The following is a 26,965-nucleotide window of genomic DNA, read 5'->3' as shown; positions in this document are numbered from 1 at the left end:
TTAAGATACTTTAATTTTAAAAACACACTTATTAAACTTAATATAGATTTTATTAAAGTTATGATTTATAGAAATAAATGTTAAAAATAATGAAATTCCGTTGCCTTGTAAGAAGGAGTAGGCTAGGTCAATTTGTCATTAAAATTTCTCCTGTGGTAGCATGGTAAGGAATAATATTTCATTTGTGCAGAATACTCTGTCTTCCTAACTCTCAAGGCCTGTGTAGAGCTTGGGGATTGAAAAATGCACATTATCTCATAACAGAGAAGCCTCAATTAAAAAAGTATTTGCCACCATAAGGCTAAATGGGATCACAATAGAGTATACATATATAGATATTATGATGTACAAAACGGTCCGACACTGATTTTTTTTTAATTATGATAGTATGATTGTAATAAAAATGGCAGGTAGTAATTTTTTTTCAGTCAGTTCGTTATTGAGCAGCCAGCTCTGTGCATGGATGAGCCCCGTAAGAATAAAGAATAATGAATCATTCTTACCCTCTAGGATAGCGGCTTTCGAATTTTTGCTTTCAATTTTTTTTTTTTTATTTGACAGAGAGAGAGAGATACAGCGAGAGAGGGAACACAAGCAGGGGGAGTGGGAGAGGGAGAAGCAGGCCTCCCGTGGAGCAGGGAGCCCGATGCGGGGCTCGATCCCAGGACCCTGGGATCATGACCTGAGCCGAAGGCAGACCGTGACCCACAGCCTCAAATAGTTTTACATTGTGACCTACTATGCATACATATACACTCACATAACTGAAACAAAGCTTTACAAAGTGGTACACACTGATACTTTCTTCCAAGTATATTCTATTTTTTTTTTAATGCTGGTTGTATCCCATGAATTAACTCCATGACCACATTAGTCCCACAGTGTGGAAAGGTGCTGTTCTAATCTAGAAGATGACAGTTTAATTGGGGAGATGAGATTGAACACACATGAAATACTTAGAAACCAACACATCCCAGTTTAATCTTTTATTGCATATTACATGGAATAATATGTAAATACAACCAGCGTTCAGAGGAATGCTCCAGCCTCAATGCACATTGGAAGTTTTCAAGGAGAGTTTGATTCACATACGTTGCCTTCTTTTAAAGATGGCAGTTAGTGTGGGGATGGGAGGAGGTATTTTCTGACTCAGGGAACAGGATGAGAAAGTACTTCAGAGCATAGACCCTGAGATTAGATGCTTGGGTTCATATCCAACCTCTACTATTTAACAGCTGTGTAAACTTAGGCAGACTACTGTATGTTTTAGTTTACCCATCTGTTAAATGGATTTAATCAAGACATCCTTTACAGAGATGCCTTGGGAATTGCTTGAATGAATGTATATCAAGTGCTTAGTACAACACTTAGTCCAGAATAAATTCCAAATATAGCTGCCACCTCCACCCCTACGATTTTTACTGCTACGACAACTACCATTGACAAAGATACAACTGTGAGAATAGTGTTCTCTACACGGGAGAAGAAAGGAAAGGTATTTGGAGGCAAAGGTTGGGTTGCACCCAGTTCTGAGGGACGCAGCTTAGCAATGATGGTTCAGACAATGGAGAATCCACTCGTCATGACGATGTGTGCCCACCAGTGTGATGAGAACAGGATGTGCAAACTCCCCAATTGATTCTGTGTCAGAGAGGGTGACTAGTCGGAATTTGATGGCTGGGAGGCAAGTTTGAGAGCTTTCCCAGAGTGTGAAGTGCTGAGAGCGTGAATTCCTCTGGAGTTTGTAGACATGAAAAGAATAAATCTGAGGGCCATTTTAAAGGAGGACTAGACAGAGCTTGCTGAAGAGACAGCACAGGAGTTGGTGCGAAGAGCTGAATGTCTGCAACCAGGGTGGGATGGGGCAGTGGTAATGGCTCTGGAGAAGGCAGGGAAGGGGTGAGCGGCGAGGCAGGATGCAGGGTAGGTGATGGTGAGACACGGAGGAGAGGATGCCTTCTGTATGGGAAAGTGGAGGAGGAGGAGAAACAGAAGAGGGAGAGGAGGGGAGGGGAGGAAAGGAGAATGCAAAAGGACAGGCCTTGTTAACACTGTTGAGTAAATAAAAACATTCTGCGTAAGCCTTGGCTTCAGGGAAGGGGGCTGTCTATTCTTCATCCCATCCGCACTGATTGCCTTCTTCCCTGAAGCCCTGTTTGCAACCAAGTGGTTAAGAGCAGGAAATCTGGAGCCTGGGTTCAGGTCTTGGGTTGGCCTAGGTCTATGGCATTCGATCAGCTATTTAAAATGCTTCTTTGTGCCTCAGTTTCTTTCCCTGTAACATGGGGACGACAATAGTACTACCTTATACAATCGTCATAAGGATGGAAATGAGTTAATATGTGAAAAGCACTTAGAATAGTGCCTTATACATGGCAAGTACTTGATAAGTATTATCCATTAATAGTGACGGTGATGGTAGTCATAGTTATGGTGGTAGAATCCTAAAGGCAATTTTAGCCTTTACAGTTTGTCTCCATTGATTCAGAGGAGTACTTCCACATGAAAGTACTGCTTGGTTACAGTTCCTCCAATTGTGAAATTTATGAAATGCAAATTATTTCATCTATTAGTATAGCCTAATGGCATTAACCCAAGAGAAATCCCGCTAAGCAGTGAATTAACATGCTTATTTTAAGAAGAAAAAAAAAAAGACTAGTAATTTTTACAAATCACTCTTTCCTGGCACTTGAGAAACTTGGATGACATGACTGCTACCCCGTGAATCATCATCAGCATGACAGATTTGTGTGCCATTCTTCACCGGCGACAGACTGAATCCTGGAAGCCCACACTAGAGACAGTCTTGTATAGGCTAAGTTGTAATATTGATGAAACACTTCTGTTGAAGCCCCAAGTAGATACTCTAGGTAAAGGGACAAAGGGACAAGTGATGCACTTTCTTCCTTACATAATCACTCTCATTGCCCCTCCCTCCCCCCTTCCCTTCTTCCCTCCTTCCCTCCATCCTTCCCCCTCCCTTCTTTTTCCTTCCCTCCTTCCCTCCTCCCTCCTTCCTCCCAGTCTCCTTCCCTCCCTCTCTCTTTCCCTCCCCCTCTCCCCCTCCCTCTTCTCTCCCTCCCTTCCTTCCTCCCTAACTTCCTCCCTCTGCTTCGTTCCCTCCTCCATCTCCCTGTCTTCCTCCCTGTCTCCCTCCCTCTCTTCCTCCCCACCCTCCTCCCTCATCCTCTGCCTCCTCCCTCATCCCCTCCCTCCTTCCCTCTCTTCCTTCCCTTTCCTCTACCTCCCTCAGCTTTTGGCCATACATTTTTGGAGGCAGACAGGTTTATGCTTGTTACTGCTTCATAGAAATACGAGTTGATTCACATAGTTTGGAGAACTAGAAACTGGTTAGAAAATTCATGACCCATAGAGCAAATAATATGTACAGGACAAATGAGAGTGAAAACAAAAACTGAGCGGTGGGATTATAGAGGACCTTGAATGCCCCACCAAAGAGTTCTTGGAAATCATCACCACCCAGCATTACCAAGCACAGGTGCAAGGCATTATTTAAGTAACACATTAACTTGTTTTGTCCTCTGTTCTTAAAAATGTATTTTATCATCACAAGCATCAGAATAGGCATTTAATTATTTCTGTTGAGTTTTTATTTCCCTTTCTGGCTTCTGTACTAAAAAATACATCCCACCAAAAAAATCCAATTAGTGTTTATAGATATAATTATTTTTATAGTAAAGCTCCTTGGTTCAGGTCTCTTATGCCTTCATCAGTAAAATAAGCATAATAATACTAGCTGTAAAATAATACTGGTTTGAAATATTGCCATTCTAATTTGTCTCCCACAATTATCAGAGTAGGAAAGAAATAATGAAACAACCCTTTTTGTTTCATATAACGTTATTTAATACATTACCTGAATTATTTTATAAAGGATATTTTTGTAATTGATACGGTAGCTCAAAAGATAATTCAGCCTTGGGCCACCTGGCTGGCTCAGTCAATAGAGTATGCAACTCTTGATCTCGGGGTTGTGAGTCTGAGCCCTCCGTTGGATATAAAGATTACTTAAAAAAATTTAAAAGATAAAATAAAATTTAAAAAGATAATTCAGGCTTCTTCATAAAATGATATTGCCATGAATGGCAAAAAAAAAAAAAAAAAGGTATAGATGTTAAATAAAAAATTAAACTGGCTGCCAAAATCACCTATCATTATTTTACATTAGACTGATTATTTTTCATGCCAATATAATTACTTTGCCAGTTGAAAATCTAAATTTACGTGTAAACAAAATGACACTTAGACATAGTGGGCAAAGATCTTCATCCTATTCATCTTTACACACCCAGTGCAAAGCAGAAAAACATATATTAAACTCTCAATATAGAGAGTTGAATAATGAATACAGTAGTCTTTTTGGAAGAAACCAATTAAGCACAGGGAAAAAAAGACTTTATTAAATTTTGCTAGTAGCTGCAAAAAGACAGAAAACTTACTTAGAATTATTAGTAAAGATATCAAATATGCATATACTCACCCTGTGAAAATATCCCGGTTCATGTGCCTGAAATTTATCTGCATGTCTCACAGCTGTCATTTGAAGTTTACAAAAACACTGTTGGTGACTTATATTTGTGGCTGGAAAGTTTATTAGCAGCATTATTGGGAATTTCTACCTAACTGAATCCCAAAGCAAAACACTTTACCAGCTGCCTCTTTTGTTGTTGTAAAAATGACCTTCAGATATCCAAATTCAATAAGAGTAGATTCTACACCTGCAGAAACATTTGGTTAAGCTGCTAAAAGAGAAGAAATGAATTATTTCCATCAGAAAGTTTATAGGTTTAAAAGCAACAGAGCTTTCCTCTATCTTCATCAGCAGTTTGTCCATTAATTAGCCCTTCAATTCCACTTCAATTAAATTAACTCTAATTAATAAGTTCATTACAAAGATTGACGCACCTTGCTCAAAGCTAGTGTGCTAAACGCTGATAAACACCTTCACCCTAATGAAAAATTGATTAGATTGAATAAAAGGGGTACCTCAGAAAGAAACCTCTCTCTTCTGGAGCTGAGTTGACGTTCTGTTCGTCTGAAGTTAATCACCATCTTGGATCTCTTAATCAAAAATTTAATTCAAACGAGATGGAAAATGTGGCATGAAAAAACATAGACCACTCTCTTCCAGTTAATAGTCCTGGCTGTTGTTTATAAGAAATGTTACAACTCTCACAGTGCCTTGATTCCGGGTTTAAAATTCTGCAGGACTGAGCAGCAGAATGAAGGTGTCTGAGAAATGTTACTTGGGCAGTGAGTAGGGAAAACAGGAGCATGTGACTACATAAACAGTTACTGTTTTTTCATGTAAAAACAAGGCTGCAGTCCATCTTCTGTTTGTTAGAAATGCTTTCAGGTTTTTATCGTTCAGCGTTTTTATTTTTTGCAAGGAAACCGAAACCAAGCAATGGTCTTACAATTGTAGAAAAAAGAGGCAGTTGATTTTATTTAACTTTATATGTAAAAAGTAAAATATAAAATACCTTCGGAACTCTTTTTAAAGATCGAACCTATTGTTAGGGTTTTGAAGTCCTTTGGTCACTTGTGCTTTTAGTCCATTCGAGTACCTGAAAAACCTACTTTTTCCAATGACAAAGTCAGTAGTTACTTATATTTTTAAACTGGTTTTCTACTGTGGTGTGTATCTGTCCACAGTACGAATTTACTGAATAGGAAAAACAACGATTTCTTTTATTTAACCAGCATGTGTGTGCGTCAGAAGCAAGCCGAAGTGGGTACTACAAAAGATTCTTTTTAATTAAAAGTTTCTGAGTAGTTTAGAAATTTAAACATTAGGAGTAGAAATAACCCCTTTGCAATTCTTGCTATAAGGGTGAAACCCAACTCCTGTTAAATACCGGACATGCTTAGACACTGAAATATTTTATTAATTTTATATGAACTTGATGTGTGTGTTTGTATGTGTGCATGTGTCCTGGGCTGCCAAAAGATATTCTCAGATAAATTACGTGTGTATTTTCCTCTCCTTATGAATCATGTGTTGTTTTGTTAGTCGCCTGTGTGTGTGTGTGTGTGTGTAAACAGAGGGAATTACAACAAAATTCTCTTGTGTATTTCATGCACAATCACAGCGGCATTTGAAATTAAATGACTGACAAAGTAAACTTTGACCATGTATAATTCTTACGAGTCGATGCTAACATGTACTGAGTCTATAAATACTTTTTATTTATTTTTCAAAACGGTTCTGTTGAGTTGAAGATGCAGTCCTTCTGATTCACGCCCCTTCTCACTCCCCTGCCCCCCCCCCCCCGCCCCCTCTGCCCTGCCCTTCGTGCTCTGCTTCCTCTGTTCAATGCAGAAATCTGTTCGGTGGACTGCGGCTCGCACGGAGTGTGCATGGGGGGCACGTGTCGCTGTGAAGAGGGCTGGACCGGCGCCGCCTGCAGTCAGAGGGCCTGCCACCCGCGCTGCGCCGAGCATGGAACTTGCAAGGACGGCAAGTGCGAATGCAGCCAGGGCTGGAACGGCGAGCACTGCACCATCGGTAGGCCCCGCCCCCCGGCCGCCCGGCGCGCGTATCCGGGGGGGGGCGGCGGCAGGCCCCGCCCCCCGGCCGCCCAGCGCGCGCATCCCGGGGGGTGGGGGGCGGCGGGGAGGGGAGCGCTCGGGTTGCTGGCCGTTTGACCCCCGCTTGGACAAAGCTGATTTCCTCTCATTAATTTTCACTCGTCTTTCTTAAAAAGGAATTGTGTTTTCAAGTGAGACCATCATGTTGCACAGGCAGTTCGGTTCTTTTCCCGCGCATATGTCACGAGCAGGAAGTGTAAGGATTTTTTACTCACTGTTTTGTGATGGCCACAAAAATGGACTCACCCGAGGATGATTTCATTTCTTAAACAGACGCTTTCACTGACTATTATTTTTCGGTGTTCCATAGGGCCGTTGCATAACCGCAATATTTTTTACTTTAAAATAGATGCCACCTAGGGGGCCTTTTTGGCTTCTCTAGATTCGAGCACCACACACCTTAGCACCTGTCGATATATTTGAGTCTTTCAAAAAAGATGTTTGATTTTTTTATGACTTTATTTTGTAGTAGCACAGGAAATAAAATAGAATGAAATGCACAAGCCTAGATGTTCTTAAAGTTATATGCTAACACTTCTTCAGATACGATGTTGGTGAAAGTCCGTAGGTTAAATAAAACAAGCAAGTGTTTAAGATCAGAATGTTGGTACAAAAACGGTAGTTAGCATGGATGCAGAAGTGTCCAGAACATACACAGTACCATATTTTCAGGGTATTCAGTGCCTTTGTTTTTTACTATTTGAGTCACTGAAATTAAAATATAACAAACGTAAGTAGCCAATGTCTACCTTACTTCCGTGAAAGTGTACAATGTCCATTATAAATGGCACAGTCCCACAAAAATTTCACAATCTGAGGTATGGTGTTTTATGTCCATAGGGTATAATTTGATAAAGCTGTTGGAGGGAGTCTCACTATCTGAAAAGATTTCTTCTTCCAGTGCAGCTCTGAGTATTATGTACTTTACTCTCCTGCTTACAGGAACTGGCTAGCTAGGAATTTTTTCATGGGAAAGCTGAAATCACATACATCTTATAAATTGTCACAGTCTTTACAGAACTTCAAGTAAGGTCCTTTCCCATCTTAGTGACATTCCTGGCATCTGTTTTAAGGGTGGTGATGCCCCCTACTCCCACATGTGATGATCCACAGGAGGGCTCACAGACTCAGGGCGCTTGTGCTCATGACTATAATAGTTATCAGAAAGGGAGAAGACCCATCAGGTGGTGTTTGGAGAAATCCATGCACAGGCTTCCTGTGTTCTTTCTCTCTCACCAAGAGAGGTCACGTGGAGCATGTACGTTTCTCCCACAGTGAACTATACCAACATGTGTGCAAGGAACACATGCTTCTGCTGAGGGAAGCCCATTTGAGGCTGAGCTTTTTATTAGGGCTGCTCAAAGAAGGAGCCTCTGTCAGCCACAGCCACCAAAATTCCAGATTCTCCGAGGAGAAGATTCTCCCGGTAGGCAAAATCACCTTGTCATTGTAGAGAACATCCAATTTTCCAGATGCCAGCCGACAGCCAGCCCCGCAGACTTCTGCAGGTCAGCCATGTTGTGTTAACTCTTACCTGGGAACCGTCCGTAGGGTCTCACTGTTGAATGGGAGCTTACCGCCTTACATCCAGGAAGCGTAGGGTTCCCACAGGGGAAACCTGCAAATGCACATATTCCTGGCACTCGCAGAGTGCTCATCCCCACGAGTTTGTTACGGCTTTCCCCTCCTCTACTCTTTAAGACAGGAGTCTAGGGCAGTGGCTGCCTGTTGTTTATGTGAACCACACTTGTGAACTCCAGGAAAACAGAAAAAGTTGACAGCCACAGTCTGTGTATCTTTCTGTGGACATAGAGAGGATAATGCAGCGCCCCTGAGACCAAACAGCTCCATGCCCCAAATCTCAGAATGCCCATATTACCAGAGGCAGGGCAGGACAAATAGACCTCTAATCATACTCCATCAAATTATGTATGACCCCACCGCCCCCATACCCATCAGAAATGAATTGATTCTAGCTGGGGCGGGTGGAGGGGGGAATGTTTTTGACCGTATGGATCCTAGGAAGTACAGCAAACACATGAATATACAGCTTGGAAAAGCAAGAAGTGTGCTGTAAAGTTTCCATAGGTAAATTTAACTTGCCAACCTATAGTTACTAAATAAATCATCCTGTTGGTGTCCTCACTGACCATGACAATAGTACATGGTTAGTTTCCCACATATGAACTCTTCTTGAACAACTTCTCAGTTGTCTGGGAACACATAGGATGTTTGTTAGTAGCAGGTCTTTTTTGGATAACTTAGCATATCTTGCTGTGGTTGTTAACAATTCCATTTTCTATTGTTTTATTTTATTTTCTTGCTCTTATACTCCATATGAGTAACGATGTGGAAATAAAGGACCTGCTTCATTTAAAAATGAATCTTCAGAATGGACCTTTTAAAAGACGTAGAGAACCTCAGATCACCGTTTTGCTCTCCTATACTATTAGAGCTACTTATTCCAAGTTTCAGCTTGCAAAGGATCCAATTACTTGTTTCTGTCTATTTACAACCTGTGTATATGTCCACAGTGAAGCCTAAGGGGCCATTTAAAAAGAGGCCTTTGTGAGCCACAGATTTAAACAACCCAGGAAAGTACAGTACATTTTCTCATTTGGGATAGATACTGCTCTGTGCATTTCCTCTCAGTTTCAACACTTACACATCTGGCTGAAAGAAGCTGCCACTTCGTGAAAGAGCACTCATAAATCAGCAAGATTTTTTTTTCTTTCTCCATATTATGTGCCATCTCATTGAATACAAACAGGGAGGTTAATTGAAAGAGAGATGGAGGAGAAATTAAACAGTTAGAAGCAAACAAAAGTTCCCAATAGAAAGCAAAGAATATTCTTCATTAGTCGTCTTACTGTCTTCATAAACTGTTCATGCTTTCATAGGCATTTTGATAGTCAAATAGGCTGTGAATTTAGAGTGTTCGCTAAAAACCCTATCTACCTGAAAATATTCCATCTTGGTATTTTTATTAATGTGTTCATATTTTCCTCTCATTATGAATCACGTGTTCAGCAAATTGGGCACCCTAATCCTCAGGTTCATTGTCCCAAGTCCTTCTCCTTTCTGGGGTTATTAGGCTTTGACTAGTGGTGCATGCAGATGGAAAATGCAGCAAAGGGAAATCTACTTTTTTTAAGAGCAAGAGGGAGGGGTGGGGATAGGGGTAGAAGGAGAGGGAGAGAGAGAATATCAAGCAGACTCCATGCCCAGAGCAGAGCCAGAGGCAGGACTCAATCTCATGACCCGGAGATCATGACCTGAGCCGAAATCAAGGGTCAGACATTTAACCAACTGAGCTACCCAGGTGCCCCAAGGGAAATCTACTTTCAGCGATATTATGATTAAAATAAAGATTTCTCCCTTCTTCCCCAAAAAGCATTTATGACTGTTGGACCCTTTCATAAATTAAGAGAAGTTAGTTACATGATTGAACCGCAGCAGTTAACCACCAGCAATTACCACCACCATCGTTTAATAGTAATAGCACTGGTATAGATGCTTAATTACCATAATGTCATCCTTTGTATGTGACCGTTCCACAGGAGGGTCACATGATTATCACACTCACGTTCCTATTTTTGTTTCTCATGAGAAAGGAAAGATGTAAGAATATTTAGAGGACCCAGGAGCAAGTTAAAGCATATTAAATATAATTAAGTGGTTTATAAATAGGAGTTGACATAATTGGAATATTATGTGACTATCTCTATATAAAAGACCAAAACAGTTCTGTATCGATCAAGGTCAGATCTGTGAACTGGGACATACTTGTCTTGGCCGAATTCAGTAAGTTCATTGTTAATGCATTTAACCGAAACCAGAATCTATAACCACGTAAAGGCAACCTCAGTTGCTTCGGCCCTCCCTATTCTTGGTTAGAAAGACAGGAAAACAGCTCTCTGGCCTGTGGCTGGAGTTCATTGGCCATGGAAGCAAGGCAGGTGCCACACCAGGCTCTGCGGAACAGATGTTTGAGGACAGAATCCCCAGCTTTTGAGTGCAATACAGCTAAATATTGTGGACAATGATAGATCCTAAGTTACCACATTTTGAGTGTTACTAACCTGTAGCTTCCGCCAAGAACTCTTCTTTGTAGCAGTTGCTGGAAAGAAATTGTCCCTACAGCCATCCATTTGTATTTGAGAACCCTGGAGGTTATAGGTGAGACTGTGACCTCAAGGGGTGAGGGGAGCTGGGTAGCACGTTTGATTGTCATCTACCATGAAGCGTTCTTACCAATGTGGGGAAGGCTCAGATCTCTCCGTAGATGGGAGAACTGTCTCCTGGAGGCTGACTGGGAGTTCCCATTTCCCCACAGACAGAAATGGAGAATATGGGCTTAACACTGTTCACATGTTGGTTAGATAGAATGAAGAACCTCAGGTTGGAAGACCTATTTAAATCCTGGAACAAGATCCCAAAGAAATGTTTTCATCTCAATCCCTATAAGCTTTGGCAACACCATAATTATTTAGTTGTGGAACACTGGGGTTTTTGTTTGTTCTTTTTGTTACTTTGGGGAGTATTCTTTTTTTTTTTTTTTTTAAAGATTTTATTTATTTATTTGACAGAGAGAGACACAGCGAGAGAGGGAACACAAGCAGGGGGAGTGGGAGAGGGAGAAGCAGGCCTCCCGCCGAGCAGGGAGCCCGATGCGGGGTTTGATCCCAGGACCCTGGGATCATGACCTGAGCTGAAGGCAGACGCTCAACGACTGAGCCACTCAGGCACCCCAGTTTGGGGAGTATTCTTAAGAGGGGAATTCTGTTTAACTTTTTTCCATCTATTAAGTCTCTTGAGTAGTGTCCCTATCTGAAGGGCCCCTGGAGGTCTCCTACAATTCTAGAATTTATTGATGATTTCTGCTTTATTTGGAAAATTATGAAATTTAAGCAGGGGATTCCCTTTTTAGTCTCAGTTTCATTTAGCTTTTGATTTTTCCTGTGTCATTTACATGCCTCCGTTACCTTCCGTTTGTGAATTTCTTTCTTTATCCATTAAGCGATTATTGATCAGCTCCTCTGTGACATTTTAATACTTCTTATGCAAGTTAGTGGTAACATAAATGAGAAAGAGTATGAATGAAAAAGAAGATATGTTTTCAATCAGCTCTCTAATTTATACACTGTAACTTGTATCTTAACTGTTCCTAGCCCCAATTGGGTTTTTTTTTTCCCAAATATAAAATGTCTAGAATAATCTGTATCATATGTGATTTTGAAGCAGAATACTCTAATGTTTAAGAGCTTTGGGGGAAAAAAAAAAAAAAGACGAAGAAGAAAGAAAAAAGGGGCTTTTCGAATTTGAATCATGGCCACACCATTATTTACGTAGTGTGTTGCCAACGGTTGAGTCCTGTTTCCCAGCCTTGGTTCTTGAGTTGGACCAAGAGAGAATTCAGAGTCAAACTCTTCAGCAAGCAAGGGTTTAATGGCAGTTTAAGCAAAAGTACACTCTCCAGATGAGAGAGCTGGTGGGCCCAGAGGGGGCAGCTGCATTGGGGGTCAGGGTTGTCTTTCCTTTTTATGTTTGAATAGGTGATGGGTCATAGCTAGGGTGGTTCCTGAGTAGGGTGCAGCCAGTCATCTAAGGGACTCCTCCTACCGGTCAGGAGGGAGAGTTTTTGGCCCTCTGTGGTCCTTATCAGAACTGTCATGGCAGCCTTCCTCCGTGGGGGCGTGGTGTTGAAACTGTAGGACAGTGGTCGTTCGTATGCGTGTCCCCTGGGGTCTGAGCCGGCTGACTGTTTGGAACCTGGTTTCCATAGGAAAGCGCTTGTTCCCTGCTCATATCTAACTGCCTACTCTATCAGTGTGACCTTGAGCAAGTCATTTAACCTCTCTGAGTATGTTTCCTCATATGTAAATATTATGTACCCCATAGGGTTGTTAGAATCAAATGCACTACTGTGGTGTAAATCACTTGTGAAAATGCATATCAAATAGTGTCCAATACATGAGAATTCTTAGAAGTATAAATGAGGCAAACTGCAACCCAGACAATGTCTTTTTGGGTGCTGAAACTTACAAAAATAAATAAATAAAACAAAATTGCCATCCAATGTGAAATTTTCACTTCATTGTTATAAAATGTAACCTAGTCTCAATGGATGTGGCTTAATAAGAAGTTAATATGTTTGAGGGTTTTGAGAGGTGTTGCTTTCAGAAAGAAAGAAAAGGAAGGAGGGAAGGGAGGGAGGGAGAGAGGGAGGGAGGGAGGGAGGAAGGAAGGAAGGAAGGAAGGAAGGAAGGAAGGAAGGAAGGAAGGAAGGAAGGAAGGAAGAAAGAAGGAAGAGTTTATTGTGGTTTTGTCTTCCAGTGATGTCTCAAACACAGAGTTGTTTATTGAGCTACATTGATTTTCATGTACTTTCAGGCAATTCAAATGGAAATTTGGCCTAGGGGAAATCCTAATTCCTTTAAGCTACAAAAGACCAGCTATTTGTTTTTATTCTAATTCTTTAGTACATTGGGAACCGGGATCATTAATGATCACAAAGGCATGCTTTGTTTGTTCGGACAAAACTTAGACATACAGTACTCAGCATCCCTCTATTAAATACTGTGCTTGCTCTGGGCTTTGGGATGCAGAAGATTAGAAATTAAAGATGAAATACACAAAGCTGAGGGAGTTATCCACCAAACAGTATGCGGGCAAAAGAGAGAAAGATCAAAACTATATCAGCGTGGACAGAGCTTAGCCTTGTTGTTCTAATTCTTATCTCAGGATAATGCTGAAAGAATAGTATTTTCGTTGTTAAATTTAGAAATAGGTGACAATTTGGGAGAAAGAAAAATGACCACTCTGATACATACTTCACTTAGATTACAAAATCAATATGCTTTGTAACTTTGTAATGTTCCCAACTTGGGAATCATATTTATAATAACACAGATCATGGAGATTCTCAAACTATCTTTTTACATTTTTATTGGAACTTTATAAGTCCCCCTTAAATGAATACAGGGTACCACATGACACCTGCAAATGAGTGCTCTGGGAGACATTTGGCTTCACATCTGTCAGAATGATGTAGTAGTTTAAAAAAGGGGTGTCCAGTGCCACCTGCCTTGGTCCCTGGCGGGTCCAGTGACATACTTACCATCAAACTGGAAAAGCTGGAACATCTCACTTGCACAGACCCTTCTAAGGTCTTGCAAGGGGACCATGGGTTTATATGGTCACATGTTCATCTAAAACTTGCAGATCAGTTAGGACCTCGATCTTTTTTCACTTCACCTTCCTTTCCATCACACCTTTTCTTGTATAGGATGGCCCTGGAGTGACTGTGGGCACTTTAAGGACTCAGCTAAAGAGACTTTGAGCTGGGGATACATTTAGTTTAGATTTAATTGGATATATTTATGAGGTGTGAAATCATTGCTCTCTGTGGTTGTTATTGCTAGCCATCCAGGAATATTCCTACCACCTGCTGACTCACCTAGTGACAAGAAAGTCCAGGGTCAGAGATTATATGAAGCTATGAATTTGTCCTGCGGAGCCCTGCACCAGAAGTAAATAGGTAGTGAAGGAGAAATAAGGTTTGAAATGTACGGAAACGGAAGTTAGTTGGTGGAAAATTCCTTTTGTCATCACAGGTATTATAAAATACCTAAATCAAAAGGGAATTTTTCTCCTGTCAGAAATGTACTTGATAATGGAACTTAGATAATTATAAACTTGCCATAATTTTCTCCTTTTTGATGAATATTTCTTTTCTGAGCAATTTCTCAGAATTCTTGCATTTTGAGGGCACAGACCTGTAAGCAGTGTTGCAAAATTGAGTCCATCAGCGTGTGAAGTCACACGTGCTGTGCATCGCAGGGTAGCCCTGAATTGTAGGAATGTCGCAGAAAAAGATTTCTTGTTTATGTGACATGCAATACTGATATTGACAAAGATAATATAAAACTCAATATTCTGTTGTGTTTCTTTTTGTTTCAAGTTTTTATTTAAATTCTGGTTAGTTACATATAGTGTAATATTGGTTTCAGGAGTAAAATTTAGGGATTCATCACATACATACAACGCCCCATGCTCATCACAAGAAGTGCCCTCCTTAACGCCCATCCCCCATCTGGCCCATCCCCCACCCACCTCCCTCGGGCAACCCTCAGTTTGTTCTCTAGAGTGAAAAGTCTCTTATGGTTTACCTCCCTCTCTTTTTCTTTTTCTTCCGTCCCCTATGCTCATCTGTTTTGTTTCTTAAATTCCACATATGAGTGAAATCATCGAAAACTCATAATATTCTGTGAGGATATCACAACAGAGCATCTAATGAATGTCATCAATTCAGAGTATTTAAGATTTGTTTATTACATAATAAAGTCTTCCCAGCTTAGCAATAAAGCCAAAAATTTACGTGGCATTAATAATAACACATTTTGAAGCCAAATGAAACTTTTCTAAGCTATCAATAATGAAAACTAGATTAAATAATTACATTGAATAAAGGCTGAATTATCTTTGCTTTCTCTCTATAGAAAATATTACAAAATCATTATCTTATAAAGAAGCAATGAAAGAGTAAATATTGCCCAAAAATATAGAAGAAAAACGTTTATTAGAGACCAGTCAGGCACTTAATAAAAAAATGTTATGTGCTTTTCTGACATTTGTTAATCAGCTCAAAAATAATTTCCTGTGATTTCTTACTCTAAATAACTCCTCACCTTATACCTAATTTCATATTCATAATTTGGTATTCTTTTTCTTAATGAGGGCCCCCCCACATTATGTAATTTCACACCCCACAAAACCTGGATCTGCCTCTCTTCCCAGCTCTGTTACTTGATACCTGTGTGATCCTGGGGAAATCACTTACGCTCTCTGTGCTGCAATTTCCTCATCTCTAAAGTGGGAATGAAAATAGCACAGCTTCAGAGAGTCACCGAGAGTGTGAAACGACTTCAAATGTGTAGAAGAACACTTAGAACAGGACCTGGCACAAGTAAACACCATCTAGATGTTTCTTACTGTAACTGTCGGGAGCTGAAACTCACGTCAAGGTGACAGTGACTGATTCTTCCCTCCTGAGTCTTCTCTGTCTGCAGAGGAATTAGCCAACAGAAAGACAGGAATGCATGCTGGTTCCAGAACTGCTAGCCCCTCCACGTGCTGGCCCACTGACACTGTGGACAGGGATGCCTCATGATCCGTCAAACATGGTGGAGGGTGGGTCCGCAGGAATCAGGAGGCACGGAGTGGAGTGGAAGGAAATTCTTCTAAGCCGACTTGGTTGGCAATAAAAATCCAGAGAGGCCAGGGCGCCTGGGTGGCTCAGTCGTTAAGCGTCTGCCTTCGGCTCAGGTCATGATCCCAGAGTCCTGGGATCGAGTCCCACATCGGGCTCCCTGCTCGGCGGGAAGCCTGCTTCTCCCTCTCCCACTCCCCCTGCTTGTGTTCCTGCTCTCGCTATCTCTCTCTCTGTCAAATAAATAAATAAAATCTTTAAAAAAAAAAAAAAAAATCCAGAGAGGCCAAAAAGCCTCCCATGGGGCGTGCAAGAAAGAGAAGTTCTTAAGATCCTCTCTGCTCTGCAGTCCCAGCTACTCTAAGTCATTTAATGTGACAAAGAGGACAGCAATTCCTAAGAGAACATTGAAAGCCCCCCCAGAGCTCATTGCGTATCCCATGATCTGAGAACCAGGCTGATTTTTAGATATCTGATTTTTCCTTTGAGGTAAATTAGTGCCCAATTGGGGCCTTCCCGTGTTATTTTTTCATTTTAGTCTTATGTATTCAGTTCCCAGTTTAGACGTGGTAATCTAAATCCCCTCAGAATGGGTTGGGTTTTTAAAATTTTATTTGTTTTTTTAAGCAATCTCTACACCCAGTGTGGGGTTTGAACTCACAACCCTGAGATCAAGAGTCACGTGCTCCACGGACTGAGCCAGCGGGGTGCCCCTGGGGATTTTTTTTTTTTTTTAATGAGGCCCTTTGGTCTCTTTAAAGAGGCAAAACTAGTCCCTTGACCTTTCTGAATGGTGGAGGCCCTATTAGGTTGTCACTGCTCCCTCTGCTTGGTTTCAGTCTTTTTAGAACTATCCCAGAGATAATGCTTATTTTACTAGTTAATTCAACGATGCTGCATTTTGCTTCATTTTGATAAAGAAGTGCCTGCTGGTGACAGTAGCTGGGTAGCTGTTTTTATTTTATTTTTTTTTAAGATTTTATTTATTTATTTGAAAGAGAGAGTGGGCGCACAAGCAGGGAGGAGGGGCAGAGGGAGAGGGAGAAGCAGGCTTCCCGCCGAGCAAGGAGCCCGATGTGGGGCTCGATCCCAGGACCCTGGGATCATGACCTGAGCCGAAGGCAGACGCTTAACGACTGAGCCACCCAGCGCCTGTTTTGGTGTGTTAATGGACCTAGCCTTTGGGTGGTTTTTCTCTTCACTGTACGTTGTTCTGTTGTAGGACTGTTTCCTTTATGTGTAAGGATTTCAGCATAAAAGAACAGGAAGCTGTGGGTTCGGTGAATAGGCAGCACCTTTAGCAGGGGCAGCTCGGCGCTTTGGGCTGAAGGAGTCTTTCACTCCAAGCTTAGTAGCCGGTTGCAGGAGAGAGTCATCAACCAGCAGAAATGAATTTAGTGGGGGGCGCCTGGGTGGCTCCGTCGGTTGAGCCTCCAACTTTTGATTTCAGCTCAGGTCGTGATCCTAGGGTTGTGAGATCAAGCCCCGTGACGACGGACTCACACTCAGCGGGGGAGTCTGCTTGGGATTCTCTCCCTCTCCCTCTGCCCCCCTCCACAAACGCATGTGCGCTCTTTCTCTCTCTAAAGTAAATAAATCTTTAAAAAAAAAGAAATGAATTTGGTGGTTGAAATTTGAAACTTTAGTAAGTTTGACTGTGTTTCTGTCACATTTTAGTCTTCCGTACTGCGTTTGGTCAAGGTTTTTGCATCACTCTTAATTTCTACTCACTTTAAGAACCTGTATCCTATAAAGCTTCAGAGTTGTTAAAATTTGACTCTTCTACTAACATTTTGTGAAGTCCCTTGCAACTTTAACTTTGTAGCATCCCGTCCCCCCTTACTTTGTTAACCTGCCTATGCAAGTCACACAATGTCTCAAGAGCCCCCTTAGAATTACATCCTCCAGTCCGACAAATCCTCCAGAAGATTTGGATTCGAATCTTCACGTAACTTTTGCACCTGATTTGCTGTGTGACCATCAGCAAAATCATAGTCCCGAGGGCCACCTTGATAAATGTTCTCTCATCATCTTGATGATTTGTTTCCCTAGACTTCATTTTCTTTACCCCTAAGAATGGGAGTAGCTGTTGTAGACATAAACAACTTTTACGTTGACATCAGGCGTTTGAGTCCCCCTTCTGCTCTGTCCTATCTTTCATGCTGTAATTTATCCCCAGAGAAAAGAGAGGCAGTGACCTAGCCGTGTCCCCAAGACGTAAAACCTCGGTGATGGTTATCCTCTTTCGGGAAATGTTAAATGTGTTCTATATTTCAGAAAAGGGACCTTTTATTTTTTTTGGATTTCTAAAACTCAGTTCTGAATGTAGTCATTGTTTTGTGGGTGAATGTATTTGGATTAACATGTATTTTTCCATGTAGATGATTTATACATGGCCTTACAAGGATGAGAATTTTGAGTTCTTTAGAAGGAATAGGCTTCATATACTTTAGAGTCATACGATAATGAATTCTATACTATGATCGTTATTTGTGTACAGATTTTCCCTCCCATCTACCCCCTGTGATAGAACTTGGTTCTCAAAAGCTGCTATAAATTAAGCTGATTCCTGCTCAGCTTTCACTGTAACTGCCACCAGTTATAGAAGCAGTATGTTTGGGAAAAAAAATGGAGGATTAAATCCACTGTCAATGTTTCTCAAATGGCAGCAGTATATAAGAAAATGCTGATTGTTTGTGTTGTTTTATGATCACTTCGGTATCACTGAAATATGCCTGATTTCTTTAAAATTGATCAACCTCATTCCTTCCTTTCTTACTGTCTTGTGTTTATTTTTCACCGTGAACTTAGTGGTTTTCTACCTAGCTTTTTTTTTTAAGTCTCCCCAAATAATTCACTGTGTAGGTGTTCTGCATCTTAGACGAACGATTTATAAATTATAATTATTATACCAAGGAAAATTTTGAATCTGTTAATTTGAGTTAAAATGTTATATGCCATAACGTTTTTTAGGTATGAATATACCCATACCTAGGAGTTCCCTTTTGCTTTTTTAAACTTCATTTCTCGTCTTGTCAATTTAAATTCTTTTTTTAATGATTTTTTAAAATTTACTTATTTTAAAGAGAGAGAGAGAACAAGCAGGAGGGGCAGAGGGAAAGGGAGAGAGAGAAACTCAAGCAGACTCCCAAATGAGCACAGAGCCTGGATGCAGGGCTTGATCTCACGACCCTGAGATCATGACCTGAGCCCAAACCAAGAGCCGGATGCTCAACCAAACAGAGCCACCCAGATGCCCCTAAATTGTCTTTTAAAAGTTTATGGAGAGACATGATATCTGAAAAAGAGCCAGTCATATGTCAAATTTTTATCATACTGTTTTATTAACCGCCTGCCACTGTGTTCCTTTACTAATATACCACAGTATCTTTTTCTATTTGGAACACCTCATTGATTTGCATCCCTTAAAAACCATCTAAGACCTGAAATTCCACCAAAAGCTAGTATACAGGAGGTTTTAAAGCTCAATTGACTGGATATACAATTTAACTAGAAATAAAGATGGAAAACCCTCCTTTCGATTCTTGCCAAGTTCATCAGAAGGCTTTTATTGAGGAGGTTAGGTTCAAGGCATTTGGGAGTGAAACCAGCTGCAAAATAATATGGTGTCAGCTATTTTACAATGGTAGCAAGGAAGAGAAAGACTGTAAGTAGTGTCGGATTATAAATATGTCCATTCTCCTTACAACTCAAGCCAGGGAACTGCAGAGTGCCAGCCAGCTAATGTAGTGTTCTATGTAGAGGTCCTTACTACCCTAGTGGAGCAAATAAAAAGTCAGAACTTTGCATCCCGTTTAATCTAAGGGTGGAAGAATGAAGCCCACAATTTTAAGGGATATGATTCCTTCCCGCAGTGGTACATTGGTATCCTTAACAATGGCAAAATTTACCTCTAGCATTTCTTGAATGTGACAATTTGAAAATAGCCTTTTCCCATCCTGAAACAGTTTCTTTCCCACCTCCCAATTTTTAAACTGCAAGTGTGCTTCTGGTGTTAGTCCACACAGAAGCCATGCCTCCCCTTTCTTTTTGTATTTAAGATACTATATTCACAGATTATGGTGTGACTAGAGCCAGTTTTTTTTCTATTGCTCTTCTTCATGATGGGTTCACTGACCCTCTCCTGTCTGAGTGCCTCTTTAGTGAAGCTGGAAAACAGCTGTCTGAAATATGGCTATTAGTTCTAGGGTTTCGCCGACATGTGCCTTGGATAAATTAAGGAGCAGTCAAAGGAAGTCCATAAATATGAATACTTTGCCAGTTGCTTTTCCATTAAACTCTGTTGGTTGAATGAAATTAGCAAATAATTATGCTGGTGGGGAATCTACTACATCCAAATGTAATATAATGTCTTCCTTTAACGACAGAGCTTTTTTCCTGTACACCAGATTAGTTTTTAGGGTAATCTACATTGCAAATTGGCCGATTTGCATGAGAACCATGCCTACTTGTTCTGATTTGTCAACACCTCTTTTTTTTTTAAAAAGTCTTTACCATTGAGCATGGGTGGGTAAGACCATCTGCTTGTGGAGCTCGCCCGGCAGCTCCATCACTTAACACATGAGACAGGGTACAGCTGTTTAATTGTTATGGTGCTGAATGATTACCATTCTATTCAAAATTAATATTTATATATGTGTGCATAGAAAGCATGTGGTTAAACAGAAGTGATCTAATTGTGAATTAATGGCATTAGGTGTTCATTAATTAGTCCCCCCATGAACAATGAAGGGTAAAATAATGCTTTTCGCATACACTCCCAACTCTTGGCTTTTAAGATGAGTCCCCAGGGGTGATTATTATGCATGTGAGTAGTCCACTCCAAATGCATTGGTGTGTAGAGAGAAAAAAAAAAAAAATCACAGTATACCTGCCGTAAAAAACAAAGAGAAAAGTATCTATACGGTGATGACACATGCCCTGACTCTTTCCTGCCCCCAAAAGCGTGATCCTCTGAGCTGTGACCAGTGTAGGTACAAGCCATGCGTGCAAGCCTACAGGTATGTCTCTGATTGCACGTACCAGCATGTCACCCACAGGAACCACCACAAGCTATTGGGAGTGCTTGCTCAGCTGAGAGTGGGTTTCCTCCTGTACTTCGGAATGGTGACCCACAAACTTAACAGCATTCTGCTACAAAAAGTTAGCAACCTATATTCCATCATGTCTGCTCAGTACATTTGATAATGAGGAACAAAAATGAAAAATTGTCCGCAAAATTGCAATGTAAGGTTAGAGAAATGCATGTAAAATAGGATATTTAGATGTCTTCGTTTCCAAGTAGCTCCTATAAAAAGTGACTTGTATTTATAGATATTTATACAGATATTTATACGCCTTCAGGAAATACTGACTTGCCTTGCTCAAGTACGATTACTAATGAGGGAACACACAATATATAAGGACAAGTTGTGATGTGTTCTTTATTCCCAAAAGCTGAATCACATTTTGATTGGGAAGTATGCATCTACGCCAGCAGAGGGTTTATGGGAGACAAAGAAGAAAACTTCTGGCACAAAAGTGGAATTATCCCCACTCTGGGAATTAGCCAGTTCACATAAAGAATGTTCCCATTAAAAGGAGACTATGTGGAGGAGGTAGAGAATAAGGGAGCTTATCCTGACATTATTGGGGTGGAGTGGGCCTTCATGGCTTTGAAGACAAAACCACTGGCAATTCCCAGCTCCTTCAATTAAAGTCAGATTTCTTTCATTCTTCAGAGTCTCTTAAAAGATACCAATTACTTCCTGCATTGGTCCTTTCTAAACTCTTATTAATAAGATGAATTAATACTACCTAGTATTTATTGTTTACTATGTGCTAAGGCATAATGCAACATTCTCTGCATACAATACTTTTTTAATCCTCACAACCTCAACAGATAGTAGCTGTTAAAATCTCCATTGAGGGGCACCTGGGTGGTTCAATCAGTTAAGCAGCCGACTCTTGATTTCTGCTCAGATCATGATCTCAGGGTCCTGGGATCCAGCCCTGTAGGCCTCCGTGCTCAATGGGGAGCCTGCTTGAGGATTCTCTCTCCCTCTGCCCCACCCCCTGCTCACAAGCACAGGTGTGGCCCTCTCTCTCTTTCTCGCAAATAAATAGCTCTCTCTCCCTCTCAAATAAATAAGTAAAAATCTTTTAAAAATTAAATTAAATTAAATCTACATTGGAGGAACGCAGGCTCAGAGAAGTTACCTAATTTTTTTATGGTTGCACAGCTAGTAAGTAAGAACCTGAACCCACAGGAGCCATTCCCAAGCCCATTCTCTCGAGCAATAGACTATGCTATCTCCTTTTAAATTGTTTTTGCACGTATGTGTATAGGGGAATAGGCAAAAATTAATTTTCTTCTGTGATAAAGAGAAATTAATATCTATGAACCTGTCACAAAAGACTGAATTTTCATAGAAACTGGTGCAGTAATAATGTCAATGATGTCTCAATAATAAAGTGTCAGTTCTTTTATTCAGCAAAGTTTAAATTATAGCTGATAATAGGAGCCATGGTTTGCCAAAATAAAAGTAACAATTGCAGCAACAAATAACAGCTTGAGGAAAATGAATTTATACTGTGAGAGATTTAAGAAAATTGTAAACTATTTATTGAAAACTCCATATACCGCCTTCCAGAATTTAAACTTACTTCCAGTTCTTTTCTCAGCTGAAATTAGTAGGTTAAATACCATGTATAGACATTGACCAGTGAAAAACACTCACAGTTTGTAGATGACATGTAACTAGTATCAGCAAAGTGAAGTGCTAAAATGCAAGTGGTAAACATCTGTGCATGCTCTTCTCTCACCCACAAATAAAGAAAAATTATTCTCTGTGTAAGTTGCGTTTGAAAAGAGCCAAGATTATCTATGATTTTCCCAAAATAAATTACAGTTTATCTTAGGTGAGTTAAAGATTGTGCAGTTATGTTTATTGTCTTCCCTGGTGTGTTCAAGAAAACTAATAAGAGGAAGACCCGATACATTTTACGTAATTATTTACAAGTCTTATTCTATAAATTTTCCTTAAATATTAAATTTTACACGGAGGCAAAAGCAATGATGGCAGCCCAGAAATTATATTCATTGCTATTGATCAGATCGGTAGGTTATTTTTATGGTTTCCTGCCACTCGACTTGTTAGTACTATACGGACATGACTTCAGTCATTTTCATAACCAAGTTCGTTGTATCAATTTAAAGATCCGAATATTCACTGATGTAAAAAATGTTTGTGTTACAGTTTTTATTTATTAAGGTTGAGAGCTGTCTCCAGATAGTTTCGTTCCCAAATCAAGGTGCCGAAACGGACCTGATAATTTTTAAATCTAGGAAACCCTAAGAAAATGTGGTTTTGCTTATGTCATTCAGTGAGCTCTGCCAGGGAGTGCAGATCTAAAGGAGACGTGCGCTACCGACATGTTTATGTATGTGGTCCAGGGGATGAAATCCCACCACGTGTGGAGACCACAGAACTCCCGTATCACATGCTGAACAACACTCATCTCCGTGTAAACTGTGCACATGCCAACCTCAGTGAGTCAGCGTGCTGTCCCCATTCTGAGTGTGCCACGCTTCCTTCCATTATGTAGACGTAGTCCACGGTGAGGCACGAAATTCTAAACTGAGGGAAAAATACCAAACATTTTTCTACCGGTTATCTTTACAAAGCTTTGCAGCTTATGCACTTTTCCAGCAATGCTGACTTGATGAAATTCGGTTTATCTCATAGCCCCTTTTCCATGGAATCTCTTTTTTTTCTGGACTGATGTAAATCAAGAAAATATTCTTTCACTCCCTTGGAATGTCTTAGGGTAGTGTTCCAAACTGAAATACGGTATTTCGCTGGGGTAGGGCGCGTGTAAGAAGCCAGTGTATTTGTACAGATAATTTGTTCACCAAACTTCCAATCTATAAAAAAGAATAGAATATGTAAAGTTTCAAAAACAATTTGTTTGAGACAGGTTTTCAAAAATGCATTGCCAACGTTAGGGGAGCAGAAGCTCTTCCAAACACATGTGCACACGTGTGTGTACACACACATACGCACACAAACTGGTTTTTTCCCCCACTGGCACACCTCACTTTCTAGTTGTTAAAATTCAAATTGAGTGACTCTTCTAAACAGGATAAAATATTTGTGATGTTTTATTCTAATCTTAGAATGAGAATTCTATGGTGAGGGAGAACATAGTCTAGTAAGGGGTCCGAGTAAATTGTTTTATGACATTTAAAATTAGATCACTGCCATAATCCTTTATGACAAGGTAATCAGTAATTGGCAGTGTGTACCAATTAAGGAACATCAAACCAATGGGTGTGCAGCTTGCACACTGATTTAAACAGTTACTGATTGGAATAAATGGATTTAATATGTACTTATTTGCAGACTGTTGCTTTCCTGTCATCCTCCAGGAACTGGTGGTGAACAATCTAAGAATGATACCTACTTACAATTTTAATGAGATACTAATGTGAATCATTTTTTAAGTCTGGGTTATAAACTATAAGGAAACACACGATGCTAAATAAAAATTTGTCCTCGATTCCAAGGACGTTGCGGTAATAGCCATAGTGAAGAATATGGCTGTGTTTTATTATGTACTCATCTGATTGAATTATCCTCTTTTGAAGACGGGCGCCTAAGATTTTATTGTTGTAATTAAACTGAGAAATATTTCCAGCTTCTGGATTCTGTGCTGTTTGCCTGCATCTAGGCTCTACCCAGGAGTCAACTCCGTGGCCCAGTGAAAAGACTGTACCATTTAATATGCTCCAACCAAGCATACTGTCAACAGTAGAAACAATGTGAATAGAATGGTTTGTAACTATATACATCAGCAACTATGTATACACAAACTATTTCTGTTTTTCCCTTGTGAGCTGTCTAATGGATATACAACCAACTTGGTTTACCCTTGTTTCTTCTTTGTGTTTTTAAGAATTCTTTTGACACTGAAAGGAAAGCAAATTTGGCATTGATCCCATTCTGTGTAGACCTCCAAATATCCCAGCTCTTCCCCCAAAGTGGACATATATCCTCTTCTGACCTCTTTTTTTAAATGAGCAACCTTCTTTTGGACTACCACTCAAAAGACATTTCTTATACAGAATTGATACCTTAACTGGAACTACTTCTGTTCTTTTATTTTTCAAACTCACTTGTTTTAATTTTTTCTTGGTTTTCTCCCTCAGTTTTAATATCTTGCAAGTTGGTTTTCCAAACTTTGGGTTTCTAGAACAGGTTCCAGCAATTTTTTTTTTTTTAAGATTTTATTTATTTGGGGCGCCTGGGTGGCTCAGTCATTAAGCGTCTGCCTTCGGCTCAGGTCATGATCCCAGGGTCCTGGGATCGAGCCCCACATCGGGCTCCCTGCTCCGCGGGAAGCCTGCTTCTCCCTCTCCCACTCCCCCTGCTTGTGTTCCCTCTCTCGCTGTGTCTCTCTCTGTCAAATAAATAAATAAAATCTTAAAAAAAAAAAAAAGATTTTATTCATTTATTTGACAGAGAAAGAGCACAAGCAGGGTGGGTGGCAGGCAGAGGGAGAAGCAGATTCCCCGAAGAGCAGGGAGCCTGATGCGGGGCTCGATCCCAGGACCCTGGGATCATGACCTGAGCCGATGGCAGACACTTAACTGACTGAGCCACCCAGGCGTCCCCGGTTACAGCAGATCTTATCATAAAGCTTTCTTTAGTCTACATAAAGTACTCTCATATTTATGAAGCTGTGTCAATAGATTAATATTTTAAATTAGTTTGGATTTTAATACTACTTCCTGGTGTCTCCCTTTAATTGTCAGTGTTGAATTAAGGATTTCCACATTTTTTTCATCTTATTTTTTCATGCAACCAAGTAAATTTATTGACCATTCCAAAAACGGATGATGCTTCTAGTCTTACGTAGGTACATAGTTCTGATTCTTCTGAGTTGTGACTTTAACTGATTATTAAGTGCATGGACTTTGGCCACAGACTACCTGGTTGGGATTTTGGCTTTGCCACTTGCTGGAATTTTGACCTTGAGAAAGTTATTTCACTGTACCTCCGTTTCTTCATTTATGAACTAGGGAAGATAATAAAAGTACCTATTACCCCATAGGGTGGTGAAAATTAAGTCATCTCATGTAAAATGCTTAGCATAGTTCTCAGCACTTAGTAAGAGTAGTAAATGGTAGTTATTGTTAATACTATTGTATGTAGTTAGGATGGATGGATGGATTGGATTGGAAGAGGGGAGAGGAACAGATGAATGAAGAGAGGGGAAGGATTTTGGAAACGAGGTATTGCTCACACATGCTTCTCAAAAAGCAGCGTCTGTATTTTCATAGAGTTTCTTCAAAAGCTGCAAACACATGTAAAATATACTAGAACCACCATAATAAGGACATTTAATCATTTTATTCAGCAGATATTAAGAATCCCTTATGAACCAGGCAATGGGAAGACAGGGATTAGCCTGGCCTTGGAGTTTACATTTCTAATGGAGGAGAGTCACACATTCAGTCCTATATGTCTATATATCATTAAAGCCTTAGATTTTTATGGAATCTCTTAACGAATTGATCACACCTAGTTCTTGTTTCTCCTCTTCTCCTTTCATATCTACCCTAGTGTCCATACTCCTAGACTTCTTCCATGACAAGGACTCAGTGGAAGAATCAGATAACTAAAGGAAACGGAGGGAGGTGGGTGCCCATAATCTTGATAGATCAGCAGATGAGGCAACAACATGTAGGTAGACTTTCCGTTGCTCTTCCTTTCTTGTGTATCCATTAGGAATTAAAAACCGTTCAAGACTAAATATGAGCAAAGTCCCCCCTACGGGACCTTAGACTCCAGATCCTTCCTATGGGGTACAGACAAGAGTAGATCATTTTGTGTCTACCTCCACCCATCTTCCCCAAAACACAGAGGGGAAAATACGATCATTAGGGGCTTTGAATAAAGGAATAATTCTTTTTAAAAAGAAATATCTAGAGGGGAGTGTGTGAAAAGAATACAGTACTTCTCATTTGCTTGGGTGATACTGGAGGCCTCTGGGCTACTCATATAATAAAAATATTCTTGATGACCCAGACTTTCTTCCACATCTACAATTGCACCGAATCTTTGCCCACATGAACCA

At 40.3% G+C, this 26,965-nt stretch overlaps 1 protein-coding gene and 1 long non-coding RNA gene across 20 annotated transcripts in view; one reads left to right on the top strand and one right to left on the bottom strand.

Moving 5' to 3' along the window:
- TENM3 (teneurin transmembrane protein 3) overlaps positions 1–26,965 on the top strand; it is a 602,365-nt gene that overhangs the window by 493,908 nt on the left and 81,492 nt on the right. For all 18 annotated transcript variants that reach the window (XM_078069865.1, XM_078069864.1, XM_078069863.1 and 15 more), the window contains one exon: positions 6,344–6,529. In XM_078069865.1, the coding sequence (XP_077925991.1) occupies positions 6,344–6,529 (186 nt within the window). The remainder of the gene's footprint in view (positions 1–6,343; positions 6,530–26,965) is intronic.
- On the bottom strand, positions 979–5,241 carry LOC118532696 (uncharacterized). 2 transcript variants are annotated; one of them, XR_004915858.2, is made up of 4 exons: positions 5,008–5,241; positions 4,502–4,763; positions 3,878–4,028; positions 979–2,866 (listed from the first exon to the last, which is right to left on the bottom strand). It is a non-coding gene; the product is annotated as an uncharacterized LOC118532696 (long non-coding RNA). The 2 variants fall into 2 exon arrangements; XR_013446213.1 differs by lacking the exon at positions 4,502–4,763.

The sequence above is a fragment of the Halichoerus grypus genome, chromosome 3 (assembly GCF_964656455.1).
Source record: "Halichoerus grypus chromosome 3, mHalGry1.hap1.1, whole genome shotgun sequence".
Lineage (NCBI taxonomy): Eukaryota > Metazoa > Chordata > Mammalia > Carnivora > Phocidae > Halichoerus > Halichoerus grypus.
The sequence above is the reverse complement of the archived record's forward strand: the minus strand, read 5'-3'. Positions and strand labels throughout refer to the sequence as shown.